The 26277-nt window shown below is 43.1% G+C and overlaps 1 protein-coding gene and 1 pseudogene across 6 annotated transcripts in view; both read right to left on the bottom strand.

The window, feature by feature from the left end:
• sema6cb (semaphorin 6Cb) overlaps positions 1 to 26277 on the bottom strand; it is a 136199-nt gene that overhangs the window by 8458 nt on the left and 101464 nt on the right. For 4 of the 6 annotated variants that reach the window (XM_067509349.1, XM_067509352.1, XM_067509351.1 and 1 more), the window contains 4 exons: positions 22190 to 22267; positions 12494 to 12552; positions 11968 to 12018; positions 7880 to 8035 (listed from right to left, as the gene is read on the bottom strand). In XM_067509349.1, the coding sequence (XP_067365450.1) occupies positions 7880 to 8035; positions 11968 to 12018; positions 12494 to 12552; positions 22190 to 22267 (344 nt within the window). The remainder of the gene's footprint in view (positions 1 to 7879; positions 8036 to 11967; positions 12019 to 12493; positions 12553 to 22189; positions 22268 to 26277) is intronic. The other 2 variants (XM_067509353.1, XM_067509354.1) reach the window with 2 other exon arrangements.
• LOC137130988 (uncharacterized) lies at positions 17774 to 20801 on the bottom strand (annotated as a pseudogene).

The raw sequence follows: 26277 nt of genomic DNA, 5'->3' as shown, positions 1-26277 counted from the left end.
CTATGGACTGCAACACTCCCTCCCACTGCATCTATAGGCACATTAAGGGGTCCCTCCTGGTCGAGGGGTATGAGTCAAGTGCCACCACGGGGAGTGAAAGCTACAGCTGAGCTAAGCAATTCCAGAGCATATGAACGACCTGTCACAACAGGTTTCGTGAACTGGCTGGATGACTCAATCACTGGGTTTGTGGGACATATGGTGCCACCGGTCACAGTGAAATTAATACCCTGTGAATCATACCGACAGGCTGGCAAGAAGTTAGGTGGTGCACAGGAGGTGCTGGCCAACTGTACACACCGACTTCACTTTCCGTGCACTGCTTCAAAACTGTCTGGGAACTAAAGTCTGGGCTTTGCAAAGAGACAAGTCTTTTTATGGGGGGATATGGCAAATCATTTACTTCAGAGTGTGTGTTTTTCTTAAATACGGTCACATTATATTTCTGTGTCAACTCAACATGGTCTCGGCTCAGCAAATGCTTAATATAGAGACATCCAAGTATGCCAAAAGGTAAAAAGACAGATGGGCGGCACGAATGGAGGCAAGGCAGGGGAGAGAGGATTGTACCAAGCAAGGATTTAAAAAAAAAAAAAAAAAAAAGGGGCGATGAAGAATGAAATGAAATTTAACTTTGCAGATGAAGAGGGGCACAAATGTGAGACTGTATAGGCAAGGAGCAGATCTGAAGGCGGAAGAGGAGGAGGATGGGGAAGGGGAGGCAGAGTGAGAGACAGACTGCAGTGATGGGGTGAGTGACAGACCGTCGCTATGCTGGGCTTTGAAGACTGGTGCTCTGCAGCAGCTGTGATACGGTTTGAGAACAACCCTCTTGTTCCTCCACAGCACCATAGGAAGAGAAGCACTCTGATTTCATCCATATTGTTAAAAATAGATGGCACAGCAGGCCATGTAAACACGCAGGTTCTACTCAGCGTTGCCTGTGCAGCGTCTGACTAATTAGCAATAGTTTTTTTTACATAGGGGAAATGAAGAAAGGAGGTGATGAAATTCAGTTAAAAAACAAATTACAATGGAAGTGGCGACTTCGCTAAAGCATGTGCATGATTAAGTAAATGGCTCCTGTCTCTGCGAGCTTCCGTAGACATCTTAGACTGACTTCATTAACAGCACCGAATGCAAAAGCTTTTCCATGACACCAATTATGAGTAATCTGAGCCCTTTGAAGTTTCATATTTGTTCAAATGTGAAGCATTCGTTTAGAATACTGGAATCTAAAATACTGCCAGGGAGGATAAGGCTATTTTCATATCAGGAAGAAAAAACTTTCAAGGTCAGGTACAAAATAGTTTAAACTAAAGAACAACTTCTGCTTCAGCACGTAACTTTTTCCATTGTATCAGGCTTTTCTCAAGGGTGCGTTTGCCGGAGACTCTGTTACCTGACGAACCAACTGCGTTCTTTTTTGCCGCGTTTCAAAATGAGCCTAATTAGTTTCTGCTTCTGTAAACTAACAAGTGCGTGTAATTGTTCCCGTAATGGCTACTTCATCCCAGTGAGAAGCCAACAAGACAAAATGGCCCTGGGCTTCGTAGGCGAGCATCATCCCTCCCCTCCTGCTATTGCTGCGGATTTATTACTTGCATACTAAAAATAACTATTTAACTCCTAAAAGACACCCCGAGGTGGAAGATTGGAACAAATGAATTATTTTCCTTTTTCAAATGCGGGTGAAAAGCGGAGCAGCTTTGCCCTGTTGCTGTAAGCTTTAGTAATTTGACAGTTTTAATACCTGATATCTGTGCACTGACAGACATGGTTAGCAAACAGAGCACGAGAGTGTGTGCGCACACACACACACACACACACACGTGCACACACACATGCACATGCTTGCACATTGGGTATGTGTGCTGCATGTGTGGCAGGTTTCTGGCTGTTGACTGAGTGAATTCAATCATGTACCCTTGTTATTAGGAATTTGCATAATATTCCACCTCAGCGCTCAGCCAATTGGATATGGGTTTGATATATGCACACGAGCTAAGGTGATACGGAGTAATGTATCAGATCCATTCCAATTGAAAAGCAGTGGTAATGAGCACTGTATTTCATTCCAGGTGTGCTGATGCATACAGAGCATTCATTTCATTACAATTTTGATTGAATACTGGTAAATTAAGTGTGCGGTGACATCTGGCAATCAGAGCCACACTGTCTGTGTGGAGTCCTTCAATATTTACACTTGCGCTTTGAATAGAAAGTCAAGAATATTAAAAGTCTCCCTGCTTCACTGTACAGTCACATTAGAATTATTCAACCCCTTCATTTAATTTGAAAGGGATAAAATTGCCACTCAAACAATAATTACTATTTCATAAGACACAAAAAATGGATTCATTTGCAAACATATTCAGACATTCTGATTTGCCATTCAGTCCTGTGGTCAGGTGCAACCCTTTCGCTTTACTTTGACTCCAAACGCGTTGAGAACTCGGGTGCGACATTGCTGTTCACTTCTAAATCTTTGTTCCCAGAGCCGCAGTCGTCTCTATAACCGTGCAATGATAATTGAGATGCTTGCAGATGCTTCCCGTGTGGTTTAACAGAGATGAGGGGATGTGTCAGAAGGAACAAGATAAACTGTCCTAATGCCCTAAGGTGTGCAAAGCTTGCAGTCCTATTTGTGTTGTTTAAAATATGAAAATAAAATATTTTAAGAATTCAAAAACCACATGATTTTCTTTCTCCCATTTTCACCACTTTTGACTGAATGCATTTTTCTGTACTTTGACCAACATAAATGGTGAAACAATTTCCAGAGGCAGACATTTCAAAGACTGTTGAATAAACGTAAGTTCAAACTATCTGCAATGTTAAATAGTACAAAGGTTAATGACAAAAAATTTTGAAAGTTTGGGTGAAGCGACCCTTTACATTGGCATACGATTAATTTCTCACAAGGCAAAGCACATGCACTGAATGATGGTTCTCTCTTTGTAAACATGCAGTCGCATCAGAAACATAAGAGAATAAAAGTTTTTATTAGCCATTCAATGGCTGGCAAAGCAAAATGGTCCCAATGCAAACCTCCAACTGATAACTTGGGTTTGAGACAGAGGGGGGCGCACTGGAAGGATTTTGGCTTTACCAACTGACTTAAAGAGCAAGTCCACACCAATGTCAGGTTTCGTACATTTTTCTTCTAGTTGCACAGTTAAATAAGGAACATGCAATAAAGACAGATTGAAGAGGCTTTTACACCATTTGATGACAAAGGCCATTTGTTGTACACTCGCCTCACTTTGACTAATAAATAATGATTGTTTTACATTTAGTCCCAAGTCACATGCCACAGACTTTGGAGTGAACTGCTGCTTTAAGAGATGGAGAAACTGCTCGCAGGCCACCTGTGCACAGCTTCAGCCATCAGCTGCAAGTCCGGAGAGACGCGTCATAAAGACATAAGGTGAAAAGTGCAAGTCAGTGAGCGAGAATATATCAAAGGAGGCAGGTACAGCTAAAGGGTTAGTCCAACTACAAGAAGAACAAGAAAGAAAAAGAAAACAAGCAGGTACAATGGGAGGAAAAAGTCCCCAGAGGTCAATGAGGCAGGTAAAGGGTAAGGGGGTTAGGGCTAAAGTCTGGGATAACTGCGTGGTTGGATTTGATCACCGTGGGCCCCGTGGTTGGCTGCGACACAGCTGACACTGTATGTACATTGAGGGGTTCATTTTGGAGGAGGTCATCTGAACGGAGCGAACGCCATTTAACCAAGACTGGCAATAATAATAAATTCAAAAGTAAGAGCAGGCAGTTGGCTCCATTTATCACAACGACGAGCGTTTTCTGGCTACGCAGCTTCCATCTGAAGAACCGAGTTAAACCCTAACAAATGTGTTTTCCCTTACACGGCTGAGTGCTGGGGACTTTTTTTTTATAGTTTTTTTTTTTAGTTTCACTAATGACAGTTTAGGAGGACTGTGCTTAAATTTGTTGTTTTGCTTGTTTTTATATTATTATGCTGGTTTTAAGCAGATATTGGGACATAGTGGTTATAGGGGACTCAGAGCTCCATCAGTGACTAGATCATTCAAACATATGTTGCCATGGTCTTCTGAAGTATAAATAACTTTTAGAAAACTATCTGGCATGGACGTCCCCCCCCCCCCCCCACCCCCACCCCCACCCCCCAGGACAGGAGCCTTTCTCCGTGCAAAGGTTCAGCTTGAGTTCACCCTGTTGTAGTGTTTTAATGAGGCTGAAAACGCCGCCTCACTTGATTCTATTATCCAGTTATCTCCCTGTGCATGTCAGCTAAATTAGCTGCTAGCCTGGCTTTTTAGTCCGACCCACTCTGCTTCATCTAAATGTGCAGAAGAGTCAAAGAAAAGGTCAAATCACAACAGAGGGCAGGAGAAAAGGGTGTGTGTGTGTGTGTGTGTGAAAGCCAGAGAGGTCTGGAAGCAGGAATCATGTTCAACACAGTTTTGCCAACACAAAACCCTGTGTGTTCACACACAGCGGAGGGGTGGGCGTATTCGCCAGCCAGAAACAGATCCAGTGCAACCTGGCTGCTGGCATTTTTCTAAATAGCAGCAGGTCAACAGGTTCCTGCCCCTGCCTTCAAGTCCTTCCTCGTGTTTGCATAATGTAATGCAGCTTCCTACACTCGAGGAAATATTAGACTTTGTGCTTTTTATCTGTCCATAACTGGTTAGGACAACAGGGCTCACTGTACAGCTTGTGTTACGTGAGGGACTGCCTCTGTACTTTTTTCCCATTGAGTTTACACCCGGCTAACATTTGCAACGTGGATCTGCTGCTTACTTTTTATACTTATGTTCTTTAACAGAGGGAAAAATTTTGAAAGTTGGAGACCTTCTTGGAGCCACCATTCTGGTCTGCTGTCACACAAGAAAGGTAAATAGTTTCCCAACAGTCTCACTGGCTTCCTAACTATCCTTGATTCAACTTCCTTCTTGTAAGATGTGTTAGAACAAAGCCGTGTGCTTCGTTGGACTCGGGCAAACCCCATCCTTTCAACAGGTTTCAAGTCCTCTCCAGCTTGTTTGATTAACTACACAAGGATGAGCCTCATGTCTTTTCCTCCGTTTGACTCTGTTGAAGCGTTAGTCCAGATTGCAGTACAGCAGCAGCCCAGCAGTCCCCCGTTCGTGTCGAACACTTGTGTTCTCCGTTGTGCAACTGTGTCACTGCTTAAAATCACTCTACATTGCCGGTTGCAGGTGGCTTGTTCTAGAACAATCGCGTGCTTTGGACTTGAGACCACAATGGATACGAGCGTATAAATTAAACTGTTCGCAACTTTCTTTGCTCCCTTCTTCTCCCCTACGTGCTTTGTTGTCTACTGTCCCGTCTTGTGTCACAGCTGTAGAGCCTCTGCACAACGAACGGACAGAAAGGCTGATATCTGGGGAGAAATGGACAGGAAGTGAGAGAGATTGGAGGCCCCCTCTTCAAACTGCGACGCTGTTACTTCCACACCAGCTCCCTTCCTGCCTTATCAACTCGCCCGACCAGCTCTTCTGATTGAACTGGCAGCATCACAGTCTCTGGTTGAAATAGATTGCGTTGGTGTTTCTATTACATCCTACACTCCCCGTTGTCCAGCTCTTTGGTTCAGGCCCCTGCTGGTTATTTATTTGTTATGGGCTTTTCTCATTTGAGCCTGAGTAGCTCATCATTGCAGCCAGACTCTGTGTGAATGGAAGCCTCTTTGACTCGCACAGGATTTATGGACATGGTGCCTGTGCAAGCAAGGGCAGGACAAAAACTGCCTCATGCTGCCTCACTGAATCATGTCCAAATAAACCTTATCTTGTTCCCGAACCTGCAGGAGTATGCTCCAGTCTTTGGGCGAAGAAAACCCCTAAAACTTTGGGAACGTGCTTGTTTTAGGGCACTTTCGCTCATTATGTATCGAGCCAATCTTCCTTGCAATCTCTACTCTTGGTTGCTGGTAATGTTAATCAAAATGAGTGTGAACTGCCACATTAAAAATGTAAGATATAATGAGGCTCGAGCCTATAAAGATCAAGATGTAATTAAATATTCAAGAACTGGCTGGAGTTTTATAGGTCATGTCATTTATTGGGGGAGCTGGGTGACGTCGGGTAACTGTTGAAGAATCTATGCTGTCACTGCAAGATTGCAGGTTTGATGCTTTTAACAATGTGTGAATAGAGCGCTGACGTGATGGCAGAACATTTTAAAGACCAAAAAGAAACCTCACTGAAAATCACTGACATTTGTAATTAAGCAAATTACGACCATTCTGCCTGACAATATAACCCTTTGAAGGGAAATGACTAGTAAATTGATGCATTTTTGAGCAAAAATGTGTTGGTTCCATCTCCTCTGCTGCTTTTCTTTGTGCTAGATTGTAGCAAATTAAACAGTTTAGGGTTTGAAACTTGGAAAGTTGAACACTAAATTTGGAGAAGGCATTGTGACTCCTTAATTATCTTGGGTTTAGTCGCCTTAATGGACCGTTTGTTCATGCACATAAATGTCCAGCTCAAGTCTTGAAGATTGTGGATTTTATTTTTTGACAGCAGAAACCATGGCTATAAACCTTGGAAAAAGACATGAAGACTGAAGTGTGAGGTGGTTTTGTGTGACTAAAAATGAAGAAACCAACCAATGTAGAGGCACAAGCTCTCGTGACTTTGTGAAAGTTTGTGCTTACAGTCAGTCAGTCTGAATGCGCTGTGCACATTTACTTTATAAAACTGATTTGTTGATTTAGCAATTACTCACTAAGAGAAAAGTAAACAGGAAGAACATATTAAAGCTTTTCAGACTTTTTACATTAGAAGCCAGAGGAACAGATGCTAAGCTCTCTATTTTTATGAATCTGCTGCAAGAGGAAATTACTTTTGAGGGGCTCTGTAAAATGGAAATGGAAATTATAAATAGAGACAGAGATGTTACCTGGACTATTTGAATTTCTTGAGTGTGTTGAAAAACATTGAGGGAATATTGTGTGTGTGTGTGTGTGTGTGTGTGTTAACGAGCTAAATAAAAGATGAGAAAGGGGAATGTGGGAGCCGTGTTGTTTAGACTCAGAAACTCATCTTGATTTGAGGAGTTAATTAGAGCCGGTGCAGCTTCACATTCATAACTGTTGTGTTGAGCAAACTGAGATGTGTGGCTGAACATAGGAAGATAACACGATCCTCCTCTAATAATCTGCGAGACCCATTTGAAAACATAGTGAGTTAATATGTACATGTCTCTGATAGGTCTTTAGTCATATCATGATCATCAGCACACACAAGGCTTTAAGTCTGAGGAACCATTAAGAGAAGCTGCTGGGAAATTACGCATCACGTCAAGTAACAGAGACTAATGAAGTGTATGGATTAGCAATACTTTCAAAGCTGCTTTCTTAGTAAGAGATTGGTTAACTTGAGAGTTAAGCGTTAGTGAGCTAATTAAAGTGATATTTCACCCTGGAAGAACATTTACAAATATTAGCATGCATACCACCAAGTGAGTTCTTAAATGTTCGACCCCAGACAGGAGCAGCTCTCAGCCACTGGCCGGGACTCGTGTCCTCATTGACCTTTTGATATCAGCTACAGCAGGAATTGCAGAGGGGATTGTTTTAATATCTGCAATCATGGATGGAGGACATAAAACAAAGTAGCGGATGATCTGAATTTGTCTCCATTGTCATTTTAACGTGCCATCGCTATGGAAACCCACATTAGATGACTGAATGTATGCGGTGCCAGTATGCATGTTGAAAATGGGAGATGTTCAACCAGAGTGAAACTTGTGTTTTTGTTAGTGGTCAGTCTGGTTAGAAGTGCACGGTGAGGCGTTTCGGGCCCAGCAGTGCAATCCCCCGCAGGTCAGAGGTCACTGAGGACACATCCCTCCCCCTTACCCTCCATCTCCACACTGATTGGCTCCGAGTCAGGTGACCCTTGTTCCCCCACGGGGGGAGGGCCATCAGGACCTGTACCTCTTTCAGGGTCACCTGCCTCCTTTGGGAACGCCGCCCCCTGATAGGTTGTGCTGGCGCTTGTGGGTGTGGTCTTCCCTGTGGTTGTAGCGAAGGGGGGAGGAGGAGGAGGAGGAGGAGGAAGAGGAGGAGGAGGAGGAGGAGGAGGGGGGCAACAGAGTGAGTGATTAGTGAAATGTGAATCAGCCCGGACAATCAACTTCAGAGAAATGAGGGTGAGTCCTGAGTGGAAAGAAAACCGTCACTCGTTAACACTGAGAGGCCGTGATGATAGTGAGCAACATGATGAGCACACAGAGCAGACGTTAATTCATCCATCACATCACTTCCCCACAGTTACACAATGATTTAAAGTGCTGCAGTGTACTTCACCAGCTGCTTAATATCCACATTCAATCTCCAGGAAACTGTGGTATTCGCCATGCCAACATTTGCAATGACATATCCTCGATTCCTCAAATATTTCGTGCTGCGCTGCTGTTATCGCATTTAAAAATAACCAATTTACTCCAAAATTTTATCTCCTAGCACTTTTTTTTTTGGCTTCCTTAAATAAAACTGCAGTTTATCTGGCAGTTTGTCAGAGGAAAGTCTGCTTTGCGAAAGCCGACACTAAACTATTATTAAATTATAAAGAACTCGATAGATATTTGAGCTTACATCATTATCATCATTATTATTATATGAAAGCAGAAACACCGGTCAGTGGTGGCTAATTTAACCTGCTCGTCCGTGTTATTTTACCGAAACATCCCCCTCTTTCTTCTACAGCCATGAACTCTGACACCATTACATCTCCTCTGCGTCCAACCTGCTAAGTGTTTTCACAGATAAGTGGAAAGAGATACTGCGAGCTGGCTATGGAGTGTTTTCTTTATTTTTCCACCACAGCTCTTTTCCACTACCTCACCCAAGCTGAGCGCTTTCTCAAGAATCTCAGTCACCTTGAGGCCCGACCAACAAACAATGTGACGTCCACATTTGGAATGGTTTCAAACATATGCCAAGAAACACGCTGGGCATTAGCTGCCACTGGCCTTGTACTATCAAACATTTATCTTGATGACACGCTCCACATCTTTATTGCACCATTAGCTCACTGTTGTCCTTGAGGTCTGCTGAGCAGCATGCTGCCATTGGCTTGGGCCCGTGCACTAATAAGCCAGTCAAAATGTTAGCATTCTGCAGAGCTCACACCCAGGCTGCAGGGGAAGGGCTCGTTCTCTCTCTTGCTGTGAGCCAGTTGACAGCGCTCACTCTGAATGAGGTGCCCCGTCAGTTCACCATCTGTGCTGGGCAAATTAAAACTGTTCACCAGGGGGGTGTTTGGCCCTGGCACCTCGGACAATAGCTCCAGGATTTCGTCATTACTTCAATTTAGCACAATTGTGTTATTCTGAGAGCCCATAGGGTCGTATTATTTATCCATTTCTACAGATGACAAATTACACAAGATGCAGATTATACAACAGAAGAACATTTGATTACCTACACAGGCAGCCGTTTGTCTCACGCCCTTCCCTCTGCTGGCTGCAATTGTTTGGGTGACGGGGAAGTGGAAGAAAGAAAATGGCCCTGCCTTTGGTTTGCTTTCTAACGGAGAATGGAGCCCCCGTGTGACAGCAGCTTTGTCGGCATATGGGGTGTTTTATTGTCTAGGAAAGCTGATAATTGATCCTCAGTGCAGAGACTTAAAAGGCTTTTTGTGTGAATCAGATAGAAAAAAGAAAAAGGCACCAAAAAAAAAAACAACAGACAGAAGCTGACTGCATGTTGGGAACCTCAAACAGCGAGGTGGCAAAAACCCCATAGGATTAAGCAGTGGGGTTGCTCATCAAGTCTGGCTACCGAGTGAGTGGTAATTCCTCCAGCGGGGAGGCTTTACAGGCTACTAAAGCACTGTGAGACGCAAGGTCTGGGCTGAAGCCTCTGGCAGACAAAAAGGCCTCTGTTCTGCGAAGGAGACTGAGAGAGATGCGGGATGGATGGTTCTGCTGAGCCGTAATGGCCGACATCGTCCTGCACGATGTGCTCGGTGCTGATACTAATCACTGTGTTGGATCAACCACTGCCATTAAGCTCCCTTGGGTCCTAATTTGTTCAGTAACAAAGGGATCCGACTTTGGGAAAGTCTTAAAAATTACTCAGAAAGTTAGGGTGGGTGCTTTAGTTGTGTTGATAAAATTGTGAGGCTGGGCCAACATCTGATTGAAAAAGACTTTTTTTTTTTTTTTTTTAAATGCTGCAGTGCAGTTAGATAATTGTCCCAGCATCACAGTCCTATGTGACAACTAGCCAGACTGGCTGCATTTCCATTTCTATTCCGGCCATGCCAGAGGCCGCCTGGTGTGGCCGGCGGGGGGGACTAATGGAACGTGACAAGGATGATGATCCTTCTTGATACAGGGCATTAGGCAGCCTGGCTAGCGAACCTCCTGGTCCATCAAAGGAGTGAGGCTTCAGACAATGGCTTCAATGTTTAAGCTGTCAGAGTGGCTGAGAGGGAGACGTGGCACCGGCCATTCAGGTGTTTCAATAAAAGGAACCTCCCAAGTTGTAAAGTGAAGAAATAACTGAATAAATCCGATCTGCTTCTCTAGAAAAAGCAACAGTGAATAGGTCACAGATTGATGTGTTACTTAGTCTTATTTTTGTTGTTTGGAGCTGAACTATAGAATATGAGAGCACTTTACTTCACGGGGCTGGAACACACGCAGTGTGTAACCAGACCTCCTTTAACACACAGTCTCTCTGTGGTATCTATTTGGTTTGTGTGATATACACTGCCCAACAGAAATGAAGGTCGCACACTAATATTTAGTTGAATCGCCTTTAGCTGTAATTACTGCATGAATTCTTCATTGCGTTGCTTCGATGAGTTTACGCAAGAGCTCTTGTACTGATGAAGGTGCAGTGAGACCAGTCCTCTCCACCGCCTCCCAGAGACTTGTGAGTGAGGTTAAAGGTGGCCAACCCACATGTGAAAATGACGTCTCATACTCCCCGAACCAGTGTTTTACTAGCTGAGCCTGAGCAAAAAAATTTTAAATCCAATTCAGGATATTCAGGTAGTCAGCTCCTCGTTGCATCAGTTAACATTTGAATAACTCGTTGCCAACAGGCATTTTAATTAATGCACTAATTATGCAATGGAAGGCTCCTAACTATTTGCTTAATTAAATCCAGCCTATTGTATTTTACCACCCAATCGGGTAGATATCACATCATTCAGTGGTCCGTTATCAGTTCTCCTCAGCCCATCATTGTGGTTCACTGGACGACCTTCTAGCTCCCAGTAGGTTCCTATGTCCTCAGTTTGAGACAGATCGTTGCGGTCGCGGTTACACAATGAACACAGAGCTACAAGCTTCTGAGGTTTAGCCACTAGAACGTCAGGGTTAGTCATCAAATATTCGCTGGCAGTTTGAAGTGGTAACTGAAGAGCAGTCTCCCACTTTAAAGTCGTGTGCATTGACGCTCGCTCATCCACCCTGTCCTCCCTCAATAAATAGAAATATGTCGCTTACTTCCTACACCTGCTAGATGGCACCATTCTATCACATGGCGAGAAGGTGTAAAGTTTTCTGCTGAACCTTAGCTTTAAGATGAAAACAACTGATAAGGCCCCTTTGAATGGTGTGACCAGAGTCAAATTTACTGATTGTTCCTCATAATCTGCACTTTATCCACATAACAAGGAAATATTTAATGTGGCTTTGTTTACAACCTGTTTGTTAATTTGTAGTAATTATGAGACATATCCCCAAACAATTCTGTGAATAAAATTGTTGTTAAACATAACTGATCAGAATCACTGAAATAAAAAAAAAATTAATAAATAAGAAGTTGCAAGAACTGGAACTTTTTTGGTGTTAAAAAAACAAAACGGAACATGATTCGTTTCCTAGAATTCTGCATGGACTGCGTACGGTGTTCAGTTAGCAAAGCCTTTGACTTCTCAGTGCTCAACCGAGCCACATAAATGACAAGATAAAGACAAGACCACTGACCATACGCTGAATCAAGCGCTGGGTTTTGCTTGCGTGTGGTCGCCAGGACATCTGGAGAAGGGAAACAGAAAACATCAGACAGTGAATTCGTGCAGGTACCATTTGATTCCTGGTTTCTCTGCTTTAAATGATTCATTTCTAATGGGAGATATGTGTTGTTGACTCTGTCCTGTTTGGGCTTCTCTTCACACCCGAGACGCATGCAAAAGAGCAATAAACAAATCAGCCTGTCTTGCAGAACAAAAGCACTTCTATGAGCAAATGCTTAATTAACATTGGAAGATTGAGAGCAGCGTTCCAGCAGGGATTGTGAATGGAGGCGGGCAAACTACTTTTAAAGCTCCTTCAGCGTAAACAGAATCACTGCCCTTGATGAAATAAATACATTGTAATGCTCCAATATAATCTGTTGGAGCCTCAGATCACGTGTGCCCAAATTTGCTAAATCAATATCAATACTTTTCATTCTTTTTTTTTTTTAAATTGCTCACGTAAATCCCTCAGAATAAACACGTTTGCATCTCACCGTGGCAGCTGTCAGGGTGCTGGAGGTAGCCGTTGACCACGTCCTGTTCGAACCCCCCTCTGCAGAGAAACACAGACACAGACATACGCACAGCGACAAAGACAAAAGAGACACATCAGTGAATTTGCATCAGTCCATTTCACTGACTGTTCATTTATAACAAAGCACCCTATTGAGTCTTTCCAAAATTGGTTTTATTGATGAGGACTGCTAGGAGACGGGGAGATAAGTGCGCCGTCACAAAATTTAATTTGTTTTGTGTCTGGCGGAGGTCAGAGTTTCTGTCTCCTATTTGTTGTCGGGACACGGCGGTGGCCGGACCTGAAAGGAAAATCCACCCTTGGATCTTCTTACAAGGTTGTATATCATCAATTTTGAGAACGTTCAGCAGATTCCATGAGTTAGTCTGTGATGAAAAGTTGTAATGTACTTTTTGCGTGTCCTCACTTTTCCTCACCCCGACTCCCCTGCTTGTACTTGGTTTAATTCAATTTCAGTAATTTTCTACGAGTTCTCTGATCTGTGCCCCTCTCTTCATAAATAGCACTGTGCTTTAGTTTACCGAGGTCTCACTGGACGACTGTTGAATGACAGTAAAGTCCCGAGAGAAGTGTGTTGATTCAGAGCCACTGGGAGCAAACCTGTCGTTTACCATTGACGTTATCACGGACACACTTTGGGCCGTTGAACTCCCCTCTGCTAATCACATGCTATGTCATCTCTATTTGGGCCACTTTTCTGCAGTAATGAAAATATATTGTCAGTTATTGTCAACAGCAGTTTTTTTATGCATCTGAGTTGATTTTAAGAAGAGAACACAAGCCTGTAAACACCTAACTATGAAGCGGTTGGCTTTTCATAAACAGTGCGCACAAGTTGCAGTTTAACCATGATACTGTCTGATTGAATCTAATCCAATTAACTTGGCAACTGAGCAAAAGGGGAGTTAAAACATGTCAAATGAATCAAATACGTTTTACTTTGCAATTTCTGTCATTGTGAACTTGCTGCTGTGCAGTCCAAAGCCTCTCAATTTGCCTTTTAAACCACTTCTGCAAACTGAAAAGAAACCCGATCTGACCGTTATTGATTTTCTGCTGCTCTGATGAAAATGCGCCCACGATTTATATGCTGTTCTCCCTCCAACACACGCACCATCTTTCACCTTCGAGTCAATCTGAAATCAAAGACTGATTCCGAGGCGACTCGTGGCGGAGCAGAAGCTCTTCGGGCTGAGCAGAGCTTTGCATCCACATCAACAGTCTTCCCACGTGATGTAATGAACCAAATAAAATAGACACGGGCGGATATACCGCACGCAGAAGCACTTTGTACGGGCTTGCATGAACGCCTACTCTCCAACAAAACAATTAGTTCCTTATGTAACAAACACAAACCTGCATCTCACACAGATTACATGCAAAACAGACTCCCAAGCTTCCATCTATAATTAGCAAACATCTCACACACAGGTGCTACAGTCACAAGAGAAACACGTCTACATACATTTTTACATTTCTTTCTAGAGTCCTCATCACAAAGCAGACTTTTCAGCTCTAGATGTCCAAGTTGGATGCAGAAGGTAAAGAGAAAGTGCAACCAGGGAGAAAGAACAGGAAAGAAATCGGTGGGTGTTAAAGCGGCGACTCGGCTGTCGACTGTGGGGTTTGGGGATGTGTGCTTGTACAACCCGCTGTGAGGAGGCTGCATACACCTGGTGCTCTCAATTACTATCTTAGTCTGTTACACGCTAAAATCTACCTCGCTCTATTATAACAGGTTCCTTTACATTTCCTGAGGAAGGAGTGGGCCAAATCAAAGACTGTGATGAAACACTGCTTTGTGTTTCATGTGGAGAGTTAACGAGTCTGGGGGAGAAAACGTTTAAGAAGATGAAAATGCATCTTTTGAGGATGTATTTTTACAGCTCGAGAGCTTTCGGTGAGCCTAACGTCACACAGTCTGCACGCAGTGGACGCTCTAATCACATTTACAGCAGGCGTGTTTTCTTTGGCACAAACCACAGAAGTTTGTAATGGAGTTGTTTAAATCAACACTTGGGGGAAAGTTATGTGTCGAAAGGTAGTGACCAGTTCAACCGATGAGTGATTATCCCCTCTCAGCTTGTTTTATCAAAGCTTCTCAGACGCCTGAAGACGTAGAATTATCCAGTAACTTAGAAGGAGAATCACAACGATTGTAATCACAGGTTTTAATTGTTAATATCAACAATTCTCCTAAAAAAGAAATAAAAGCCAAAGCCATAGATGATAGTTGAACTTACTGCAAAGCCTCACAGAGTCGCAGAACACTTTGTCTTGTCTTGACTAAATGCAGTAAAAACATAAAGAAAACCATAAATAGCCACAATAGATTATGTTTCTATCCTTTTGGCAGTTACAAAAACCTCAGTGGGTAAGGAAGAATAAAAAAAAATAAATAGTGCAAGAAAGTTGAGGTGGAAAATTTGCTGTTTTGCAGAAGTAGCTTCATGGGGTTTGATATAGGCTGATGGAAACTTTTTTCAAAAGCCCCCTTGATGTTGCAGCTACTGCCTCTGCTTCTTGTAGTGTAAGACCCACCATTCAAGTCACTCGCTTCCTCTCCATCGAAAAACATGAGGAAATTCCAAGATGGCGAGCATTAGGGGCCTGTGATGTGCCTGCTCTCAGCCCTCTAACCCACCACCACGCGGAAAACGAGCCCACCGGCATGATGCAGAGTACGTACGGAGCTTGCACTTTGTTCTATAACTTTATTTACTAATCGATCTGTTTATCTGGGCATGTTTCCATTGACTCTGGGTAACCGTGGAGGCCACGCCTTCAACCAATCAGAGCAGGCGCTCATGAAAAAATATGAATTTTAGATCAACATCTGAAACAGAAATCCGAACATTTTGGAGTAAATACAATTTCACAGACAGACACTTTTTTAAAATACCTCAGAGTTGATGTCCCAGAGACGAACCCATTCATAAAAATACATAAATCTATCTAATTCCACCGTAGACTGACAGCAGCAATATTATGTGGTGGCACATCAGAATTACTGGTGCTTCATTATGATTTGCAATGAGCAAGACACAGTTGTTGAGAGAAGACAACTTTACGCCCTGAACTGAATGGATTCAAACCCTGTAAACAGAGTTCGGTTAACTAGTGAGCTGACGGGTCACCTTTACGTCTGAACAAACACCAGACTCGCTGGCACTCGTCGCCATAAATTGACCTTCTCTGGTGTTAATGCACATGAGTAAGCAGCTGAAAGCAACCATCAGGCAAGTATTCACTTTGTTCTGCTCGACTCTCCAAACACAAGGCACTGCTGGCTGTCGGATGGCAACATCTGTCTGCTTTCACTCATAAACCCGTTCAGTCTGGGTTTGTGTCGTGTAAAGTTGAGCCTCACAGGACACAAAGTCACACTTGAGCCTCAATGGGCCAAACAAACTCACCTGACCATCATTTCACCTGGTTTGGTTTTGATGTGTGATCATTATTTGTATCCTAGAATTGGTAATAAAAGGGCTTTACCTTTTACTACTACTACTACTACTACTACTACTACTACTGGGAATATTTATCTGTCTTCTGTCCTTGGCTGTCTTTTGTTTTGCTACAGTGATTATGTCAAATGCATTATGGATGAGACACAATCTGAAACATCCAGAAACTGTATTGGGTTGAGCCGTCTTTCAGTTCGAGGGACAAAGAGACAGAAAGAAAGGAAAAAAAAAAAGGAGAGGTGTGTGTGAATCCCCTTTTTTTCTCTCTTATCCTCTGGATCAGTCACAAGTCAGTCATTAAAATGTATACCACCTCCGGATGAAAAAGGGCTGAAGAAATATTTGACGATAGCGATGTGAGAGGGAGAGGGCGTAAAAAAAAAAGAGACAGACTAACAGAGGAGAAGGTCCCAGGAGGTGGGTGACTCTCCAGCCGCTTCATCTCTGGTCAGACAGCAGCTGCATGATTCACATCACATCACCTAATGCAGGTCTGAAATCTGGTTTAGAGCCACACAGACAGTCTGACTAGAGCACTGTATTTGTTCAATAGGAAAACCTAAATGAAAAACAGATGTTCTGCACGTTGGAATCAGACTGATACAATCCGGCCCCACTGTCACGTTTTCTCTCGTTTTCCTCTGGTTTCTTTTGTCCTTTCTGTTTGTCCATACTCGCTCTGGCAGGGTTTAGTCTGGACCGGATATTTTGGCTGATCTCTCTCAGGCACTGGTCCACTTCTTTACACCGTGGCTTCATCCTACGTACTAAATGCAGACTCATAAATCAAACCTCAGTGCAGCTCAGAGCCAATGTGAGGCCACATCGGCACTTCCTTTCCCTCTATTAGCGTTACGGGGAGACGCGTGGTCAGAGACGGCCACAATTCTAACTCCTAACCCCAAACAACACACTAACCCCGGCGCTCAACACCAAGTCAAATGCTAAATCTCAATCCTTTAAGTTTCAAAACCAAAAAAGACATTTTCACCTTGCTTGCCAACCTTCTCCCCTGATTTAATAAAACTAAAAACTATCTCAAAACTTTACTTTAGGAACAGTTCCTGTTTAATGACTATCAGTGTGTACTGGAAGGCAAAAACAAAACTTTAAGAAATATGTTTTCAGAGAGTTCGGGCTCATTAGCACCCTGCTTGTTTTATAATAAACGATATCTTATAATTGCATCAAATTAAGCTCATTACCTCTCTGGCTTTCAGAAAACATGTGTTAGTTCCACTCTAAGAACAAAACGATGGCATAGCTGTGTTCATTGGTAAGAACATCAGCACCACTGACAATCGCATTTCATATCTTGACGAATGAAACTATGTCATAATTGGGTTTACAGATGTTTGCCATTCTTCACCGCCACAAAAAGAGCCACTTGCAATCTTAATGCTAAGATGTCTGGCAAGAAACAAGTTAAGGAGGAGCACTGTGCCAGACCAAGACCACTGGAAAGAAAGTAGATTAAGAAATATAATAAAGTTTTTCTTCAAAGTTACAAGATATCCAAAGAATTTGCTCAATATATGATGATTGAAAACAAAAGATGCAATGACTGAAGTACAAAACTGTCGGATACACAAACCTAAGAGGGCACATGGAAACATGCATCTAGAGAGGGAAAAAAATCCTATTAGCCTCTGTCCATGTGAGGGCAGGGAAAGTAATACGTCTGGGTGGCCATGCAGAGGATATGCAATGATTCCAGGTCTGCACATTTTCAGCCGTCAAAATAATCTATTGGAAGCCAGCCGACGGTGGAAGTGGTGCTGTGTGTGTGTGTGTGTGTGTGCGCAAGGTAAGCGTACACTCACACAGTTTACAACTAATGTACATAGAAGTATGGGGGGGTGGGGGTGGGGGGGGGGACACCTGGAGTGGTGATTTAGCAGCAGACAGCAACCACACAGGGACACACAAAGTCCTTGGCTGTCGGGAGAAAAATTGTACCTTAAACTGCCTCCACTCCTCCTCCTCCACCAGCCTTTACTGCATCCATCTGTCAACCTATTCATGCACCCATGTGTACATCCAACCACCCGTCCATCCATCTTTCCTCCCCGCCTCGTCTCATCACGGTGGAGATGTTGCACATTAGCCACAATCCTGATTAGCAAATCAGATACATTTTTTGATGGATTTGTATTGTAAGTGCATGAAATCAGTTCCTGTCCAGCTCACAAGAAGAAGATAAGCAAATTACATCTTTTATTTTTCCGATTGTCCGTCTTTTCTTCGCTGCCTCGTCCACGGTTTCCCTCTGACATGCTGCACTGCATCCACACTCACGGAAGCTATAATTTGGAGGGTGTCACTTTCATTTGCATAATACATGGCAGCCACTCGTGAGCAAACAAGATGGATACATGGTGTGGGTCTCCAAAAGGAGCAGCAGAGTCTTCTGGTGAAAACTGCTGGTCAGATATTCATCATGTTGACATTTGCACAGTTGCCTAATTGCAGATCAGTTAATAAAAATCCAGACTGCGTTGTCCAGCAGCTCATGTCGGTCCAGTTGATCTCCACAGCACTGAACAACAGGACACATGAATAATCTTGTGCCTGCTTGTTGTTGGCTACACAATATTGGCCAATTACTGTAGAAATGGGTCCTACTAATGTTTTTATATGTAGCCGCATTCACCCACTGTGCTTTCAAACCACAGTGGATGATCTCACTAATTTATTGTGTTGGTTTAACAATACTGCAGCATCGGTGCATGTATCAAGCACAAAGATCAATATTTGTATCGCTTTGAGAAAAATCATGTGACCGATACACCTGCTGTGTCGTGAGGAAGTGAAACCCCAAACTGTATTTATCGGGACGCCCTACTTTTGACTGTATCGGTGCTGAAAGGAGGAGAGGAGACTTTGTTTGGTGATTTTTGAATTAGTTTGGGTTTCGTCATTTTTCACTGATCTGAAGATGGAATCATGTGAGCTAGACGTCTTTTTCTTGGATAGAAAGGTTTCGCTACTTATCCAAGAAGCTTCTTCAGTCTGAATAAAGTGTCTAGGGAACCCAGTTAGTGCTTCCACCTATTGGCACTCAAAGCGCTTTACACTGCTTCTTCTTGACCCATTCACACACACACACACACACTCACACACACACACACACACAGATGGGGAGCTGCTAAGCAGCCGGTATATACAACATCAATTTTGGTCGACGATCGCTCTACCTTCCTGCGCCACAGCCCTGATGATAGGGGTTGTTAGTTGTTAGTCCACCTCTTGGTGGATATGTGAACTGGTCTTAATCTTGCTGGGGATGGATAAAAGGGCAGCATGAAAAATGAGAGACAGGTTGTGCCTGAGGCGTCCTCAGGTCCTTCTCTGTTGACAGAAGGATTCTCCATGTGAACATAAATAGCTTCACATGCTCCTCTCTCATATCATCTGACTTCTCTGTCCAAAATGTGGACTTTGTCATCCTCAAACGAGTGTCCTTTGTCCTTAAGGTGTAGGTACACTGCTGCTTCTGGTCCTGAGGTGTTGCTTCTCCTGTGCTGGGCCATGCTCTTGAGGCTGTTTGGTTTCTCCAATGTAGAGCTCTGAACACTCTTCTCTGCACTGAACTGCAAACACTATGCTGCTCTTCTTGTCTTTAGGCGTTTGGTCTTTCGGGTTGACGAGTCTTTGTCTCAGTGTGTTGGTGGGTTTGAAGTGAAAAGAGAAGCCTTTTCCTTTGACTCCCAGTCTCTGCTCTGTCCGCAGGCCTCGAGAGCTGTCCTCAGATGTCTATCCTCCTTCTTTTTGGCTTCAGAGGAGGTGGGGAAGTTTTCTGCCCTGTGGTGCAGGGACCTGATGACTCCTAGTCTGTGTTGCAGTGGGTGGTGGGAGTCAAAGTGTAGCTACTGATTTGTGTGTGTGGGTTTCCTGTAGATTTCTATTTCTAGGTTGCCAGAACTCCCAGCATTGACTCGGCAGTTCAGGAGGGCCAGTCTGTTGTCACTGATGTCCTCCCTTTATCCAATCTGTGAAAGCCTGTACCTCCTGGATCTTGATATTAACCCAGGTGTCAGCTACATATCTGCTTGGTGCTGTCCCTGGGAAGGAGTTGAGAGCTTTCTTTTCCACTTCCTCCGTGTATCGGTTGGCAGCAATAGGTGACGCTGGAGAAACCATGGCACAACCACGTTTCTGTCTGTAGAAGTCACCTCTGTAGGTGAAGTATGTGGTGTTGAGACAAGTCCTGGAGGGAGCAGATCTGGGTCTGGGTTGAGGTTGCTCCGGCTGTGCAGGGTCTTGTCCTCTTCTTGTCTTTTCCTAATAACTGTCAGGGCATCGGTGGAGGGGATGCTGGTGAAGAGGGAAGTGACTCTGTGAGTTTTGCATGTGGTGATAAGTGTGTCCAACTATCGATAGGATGGCGGCCAAGTATTTCACGATGTAAAAAGTTACTGAGTTCCTGCTGCTGACAAGGTCTGAGGGGGGCTCCTTCCTTGTGTATCTTGGTAAAGTCCATACATGAGGAGGAGGCTTCTCCTGGATAAAGGCGGTGGTAGGTCACCCTATCGATGGCAAGGTCTCTTTTCAGCAGTTTTAAACAGTCTTGTAGTTGCTGGTGGGATCTCTTTTCAGCCACTCATATGTGTCATATAAGACCTTTTCAGGCCAGTGTGGAACAAAGGCCTGCTCTGCAGGATATTACTGGGTTTAATCAGACTGAAGAAGCTGCTTGGATAAGCAGTGAAACGTTTCTAACCAACAAAAATAAGTCGAGTGGACGTGATTCAATCTTCAGCTAACCAAACCTGGATGATTGAGAATCTTCACCAACATATTTTGCACTATATTTATGGAACCATGGAGAAAAAGGACATTTTCTCCAGTCTTTTAATGCCAAATAAGGTAGATGTGTTCCTTTCCCGTTTCCACTTTTGCTAAGTTGTTGAGTAAATTATGTTAAAATTCCTTTCTGAAGGACTCTTCATTTAATTTCTTTTTCACATGAATTAACTTTTCATTTTATCTGCAGGTAAAATGTGGGCTCTGCTCCACACAGCTTTTGATCAATGCCCCTCTTCAAACTAGCTTTAATAATTTTATGTACTGCTGCCTCATCTGTACCTCGTGTTAGAGTTTTTCTTCCAAAGCAGCAGAGCTGGTCTCAAAGAAACAAAGTGGCCTTGGCCCCAACATGCTACAAAAACCTCTCTTTCTTAATTAAAATGTGTAAAGCTGCCTTTTCCCCTCATAAGTACACAAGCACTGCCACTTTCACTTATTTTTCAGAAATGACTAACAGAAATTTCACACGTTTTTCACTAGTACTTCCTTGCAAAAAAGGTTTTTCTATATTATCATCTGCTAATGTAAACAGGACCATTCATCCACATGTCAGAAGAGTTGAACCAAGTTCAGTCTTCACAGTTTTTTATCCACGTTGCCTGGATTGTTTTTTGTAACCGAGCAGATGTCGCTATTAAGCGATACAGTGACACAGTGTCAACACTGTGTCAGCACAATTAGGGAACCGAGCCACACAGTCCATGAGGCGTCATGTACCCATTGCCACTAATTAGCACAAGTCGGTCCAGGGAAGAACGTAATGGGCGAACACACAATATGCAGCCTGCCCCAGTATATTCAGCCACATTTTTTTAAAACCTGATGACAAGAATGACAACATCCACAATCTATTTCCCCCCCGGCTCTGTGCCACCTGTGGACATTTAGTTTGCTGTTAAAAATGTCAAACAGAAGCTCAGGGGGGCTGTTGGAAAGAAGTCTACATCCCTGACTCCTCCAAAGATTGTCCATACAGTGAGAGGTATCACTCTTCTTCAACTCTTAACACCCAGAGTGGACTAAGTGTGTCTCTAGACCCAAAACTCTCTCAAAACTTCTTAGTAAAACCAGCAGCTGATCTTGCAAGAGTTTTATAATCTCCCTGTATAAATGCTCATTTTGTGGTAATTAATCAATAATAATTAAAAATGAGTTAATATTTTTCATCAAATGGTAAAATATCTCAGTTTCAACATCTGATGTGTTGTTTAGGTTTTATTATGAATAACTTATGGGTTGATATGATTTGCAAATCATTGTATTCTGTTTTCACATCTTCCAAACTTTTTTGGAATTGGTTTTGTATAATAATACATATGTTTTCCTGCCGGAGTATGAAATGGACTTTATTACGGACTGTGCGAGGGCGTGAGACTTACTTGAAACCAGGCGAGATCGTAGCACAGCTGCCCGACTTGAGCCAAATGCAGTAAGGGTCCCGTGAAGACAAACAGCTTCTGCACAAGAGACAAAAAGACAAACAGTCTGCGATGGAGGAAACTGCCCAGAACAGTGGGAATTAAAAAAAAAATAATAATAATAATAATAAAACAAACACAGATTAATCATCTGACTGCCTTTAATTGACAAAACATAAGCTGCACTACTGAGATATTTAAAAAAAAATACTTCAACTCGTCTTGCTTTAATGCAAATGTACTTTCATAACGTCAACACAGTAAAGCTAAAGTTTTTATTGACTGGATCACATTTCTGCATTGCCTTTTTCTATTTATATATATAATTAGCCACGTTTGCTAAGACTCACTCACAAATCACCAGAACAGAGCTGAATGCAGGCAATTATACAAAGAGACAGAGGAAAGAGTGTAATCAGATTCGTTTTTTGATTCCAGTTAGGCCTGTGGACTTGTTTTTTTTTTTTTTCTTAGTGAAGTGCAGAGATTAAAGACAGTGCTTGTTTGGTGAAAACTCTTTTTTTGAGTCTTCTACAAACTTGAAAGTCCCAAACCGTGACCAACCATTTCCACCACATTCATTACCAGCATCCACACATCCATAAGAAGAAGAGCTTAACTTGTTGAGGACACTAATCATAACTGGAAACAAAATGGCCTTCAGCATCAGCACAGACTAACTGAAAACTCTTCAATGACTTCATCAGAAAGTACATTTATCAGTAGATTATGGTCCAAGTGTGTGATGTACACTGCAACAAAATGCAGAGAAAATGGATTGATTCTGCCCTCTGGTCCAAACAAACTAAGCAACGTCACATAACACAATGCAGACATGCACAATAAGAAAGGAATAAAATGGGATTTAAAATTCGTCGTTTGAAAATACAAAAGGGCTTCGGGTGGATTAAGTTTATCCTTAATAACCCATTTTATTATAACTTTAATATATTTACTGCTGTTAGCGAAGGATTAAAATATACTGCACATCTCAATAATTACTCTGGTTTCCTTCTGAAGACCAAAGATTTGCAGTCACTCAATATAATCAGCTGCACTTAAAGCTTTCAGTGCAGTCACAAATGATGTTAGCCTGCGAAAACAGCCGACGCTTGACCACCACGCTTCTGTTAGCAGTCAGCAAACTATCACAGTCAATCTCTGAATAACATGCTGGGTGGAACTTTTTCCTCCTTCCCTTTAAAGCTGTCGGCGTTGAGCACCGTCAACATCGTTCCCTACAGGATAAATTCCCAGCAGAGCCAAGACATTCACTGAGTGCTTTTTCTTGTCTTTGAGAGCCACGTGTCACTTTTGCAGATTAAACTCTTCCACTGATTTCCTGCCAGTCCCTCTTCCTCATCTTTGATTTAAGCCTAGTTTCTAATCCTGCGCTCGGTAATGAGCTGCGTGATCCTTTCGGCCTTCATCTTGCCACTGTGTAATTGCTAAACAATGCTGGTGTCACTGAGAGAATTACATATAATTAACAATATTGTTTCCCCGCTGTTGAACTTGCGGCAGGTCACCCAGCAGCACCGTTATAATGAGCCGAAAGCACACGGTGACAAAAAGAATGACAACAAAGAGGAACGAAGTTTACCTGCTGCCTACAAGCAGCAACTTCAGAGATGATTTTAGGCGCCTATGCGGAACAATGCCACCGGAGGTAAAGGTAAACAAACCAGGAAAAAAAAGTGTCAGCGGATTTCTGATGGTGGGTGCAGAGTCACGTCAAACCAAAACGTGTCATGGCAGTCGAGGAACGAGCTTTAATGAGTTTTAACGAGAACTGCTGCGACCTGCTTTAAATATCTAAAATTATCCACCATCTAAACCGAGCGTGCAGGTGTTACGGCACCGTCACCCTCAGCCTGTAAACATTACACAGGAATCTTACTGCGACTACATCAATGTGTCACTTTAACACAACAGAGCAAAATCAAGATAGAAACTATTCCCTGTCCTACACCTGCAGCTGGGAGCGGAATATCAATGCACCTGTATGTCAAAGTGTTACGCTCACACTTTTCTTCCTGGAAACAAATAAATAAGAACACCCACGACCACCTTATCGGTGATGGCAGAGACACGTGTAACACAACTTACAGCTTATAATAATGACAAGCATAGTAATAATAACGCCTCCAAAAATGCCACGACTAAATTACAGTGGTGAACTCTTTTCAAAAGTCTCTATTACTGCACAGATGTGACCTGAAACAAGGTGTGCCTGGCATAGGTGCAAAGTGGAAGCCACCATCCTCCAATAAGAACATCTCTCCCCGTCTCCAGTTTGCTCAAGTCCATGTCAAAAAGCAGGCGGGCTATTCAAGAGTGGCCTTCTGGGGGGTCCGTCAGAATCAGTTAACCAATATGGGTGTTGATTTGTGCTGCCAGGCTCTAATGGAGTGAGGTTAGCCTCTATACCCCTTCGTGCATCGTAACCAAAGTGTGACACAGCCATTTTTGGTGCCATTTATTTACAATTTGCTTGGTGCAATTTGTAAAATAAGTCGATGTGCAATAAATTCTGCCACCATATTTAGAGACTGGAAAGAGTGAGACTCAAAAACAAGGTCAACAGCAAAAGTCCTGGTCCAAGGGCACAGCACACAGTAAATTTTAGTCCAGAGTTCTGTGACTTGCTTGTTTTAGTTCAAACTCATATTATATATTCTGCCAACTGTCTACAGCCCTTAGATGCTGTTCAGGGACAGTCCTCTAATTGTATTTAGCTGGTAAAAATGAAAACTCCGTGATAAAGTCAGTGATAATCAACTTAAAACACAGGGAAAAATAGTGCGAAGAAGAGCCATGTGACTTCTGCTGGAATAAAAATTGGGCAGAAACTCTGATGCCGCTGGACAAATTCTGAGCATAACTTGACTGCAAATCACCTGCTTGCTGCTCAGAACAATATTCTTGTTTACCAAGAATTCAATTAACATTGAAATGATTAATGAATTAACGATGAAGACATTAAGGCTGCTGTGCAAGTGCCTCGTGCATTCTGTCCCCCTCTTAAACATGCTGGGGGAGCAGATATCGACAAGGAAAATAAGCCTCCACATTCGTTTTTCAGACTGAGACGGTGTCTGAAGGCCGCAATGTTCCGAGACAAACAAGTGACAGCACCAGAGCTGTGATGCTTACAAGGCAGACGGAGCTGTGCTCTGGCACAGTGTCATGTGGATGTCAGCAGCTGGTGCTCGACTCTGGTGGGTAGGCAACGTGAAAAGCAGCACACTGGGGACACTTTTATTGATATGCACCTAGAGATGAATACACTTAGTATTTAAAGTTAATCTCAGCACCTCTGTAGACAGTTCAAGTTCCAAATTGGGGTCAAATTCAGCGATGAGAGACTCCCTGGGTTGGAAATTGGCCACAGTGGCTCTACATTAAAATGGGGAAATGGCTCATGTTTTTACATTAGCTAGGGATTTTAGTTAATGTTAGAGAGACAATGAGACGTAGCGTCCCCCACGAGGACTCCGTCTCTAGCCTAACATTAGCATCATTGATCGATTTTCGTTAACAGTGCTTCCTAAGTCCCATTTCCTTCGGGGAAAATGGTGACAGCAAGCAAGTGCAGAACCAGGTCAAACACACAAGAGACAAATCACACAGACGTAGACTCAGACCGAGCTCATGAGTTATGGATCACCTTAAAATACGAGACCTTACTTAAGAAGTTCCAGACTTTTGAAGGCATTTCAAATGATTTCCGCTTGTCCCTTCAGGGGTCGTCACAGCAGAACGTGTTCCGCACGTTGATTTGGCATAAGTTTTCACGCCGGACGTCCTTCCTGCCGCTAACCCTCCCATTTTATCCAGGGTCGCGACCGGCACCAAGGTGGCCGGGCGGTGGGGTTCGAGACTGCGTCCTTCTGCATCCCAACCCAATGCTCTACCACTGACCCACAAGGCCCCCTGAGGCTTTTAAAGACATGCAAGACCCTACATTTTGAAAGTTAAATTCAAATCTTTTGAAGATGTGCGAACACTCTGTAGGTCTTATTTATGCTGAAAAAGATGAAATGCTA

Source organism: Channa argus, chromosome 7 (genome assembly GCF_033026475.1).
Source record: "Channa argus isolate prfri chromosome 7, Channa argus male v1.0, whole genome shotgun sequence".
In the NCBI taxonomy this organism is placed as follows: Eukaryota; Metazoa; Chordata; class Actinopteri; order Anabantiformes; family Channidae; genus Channa; species Channa argus.
Note: the sequence above shows the minus strand (reverse complement) of the source record. Positions and strands in the feature narration are given on the sequence as shown.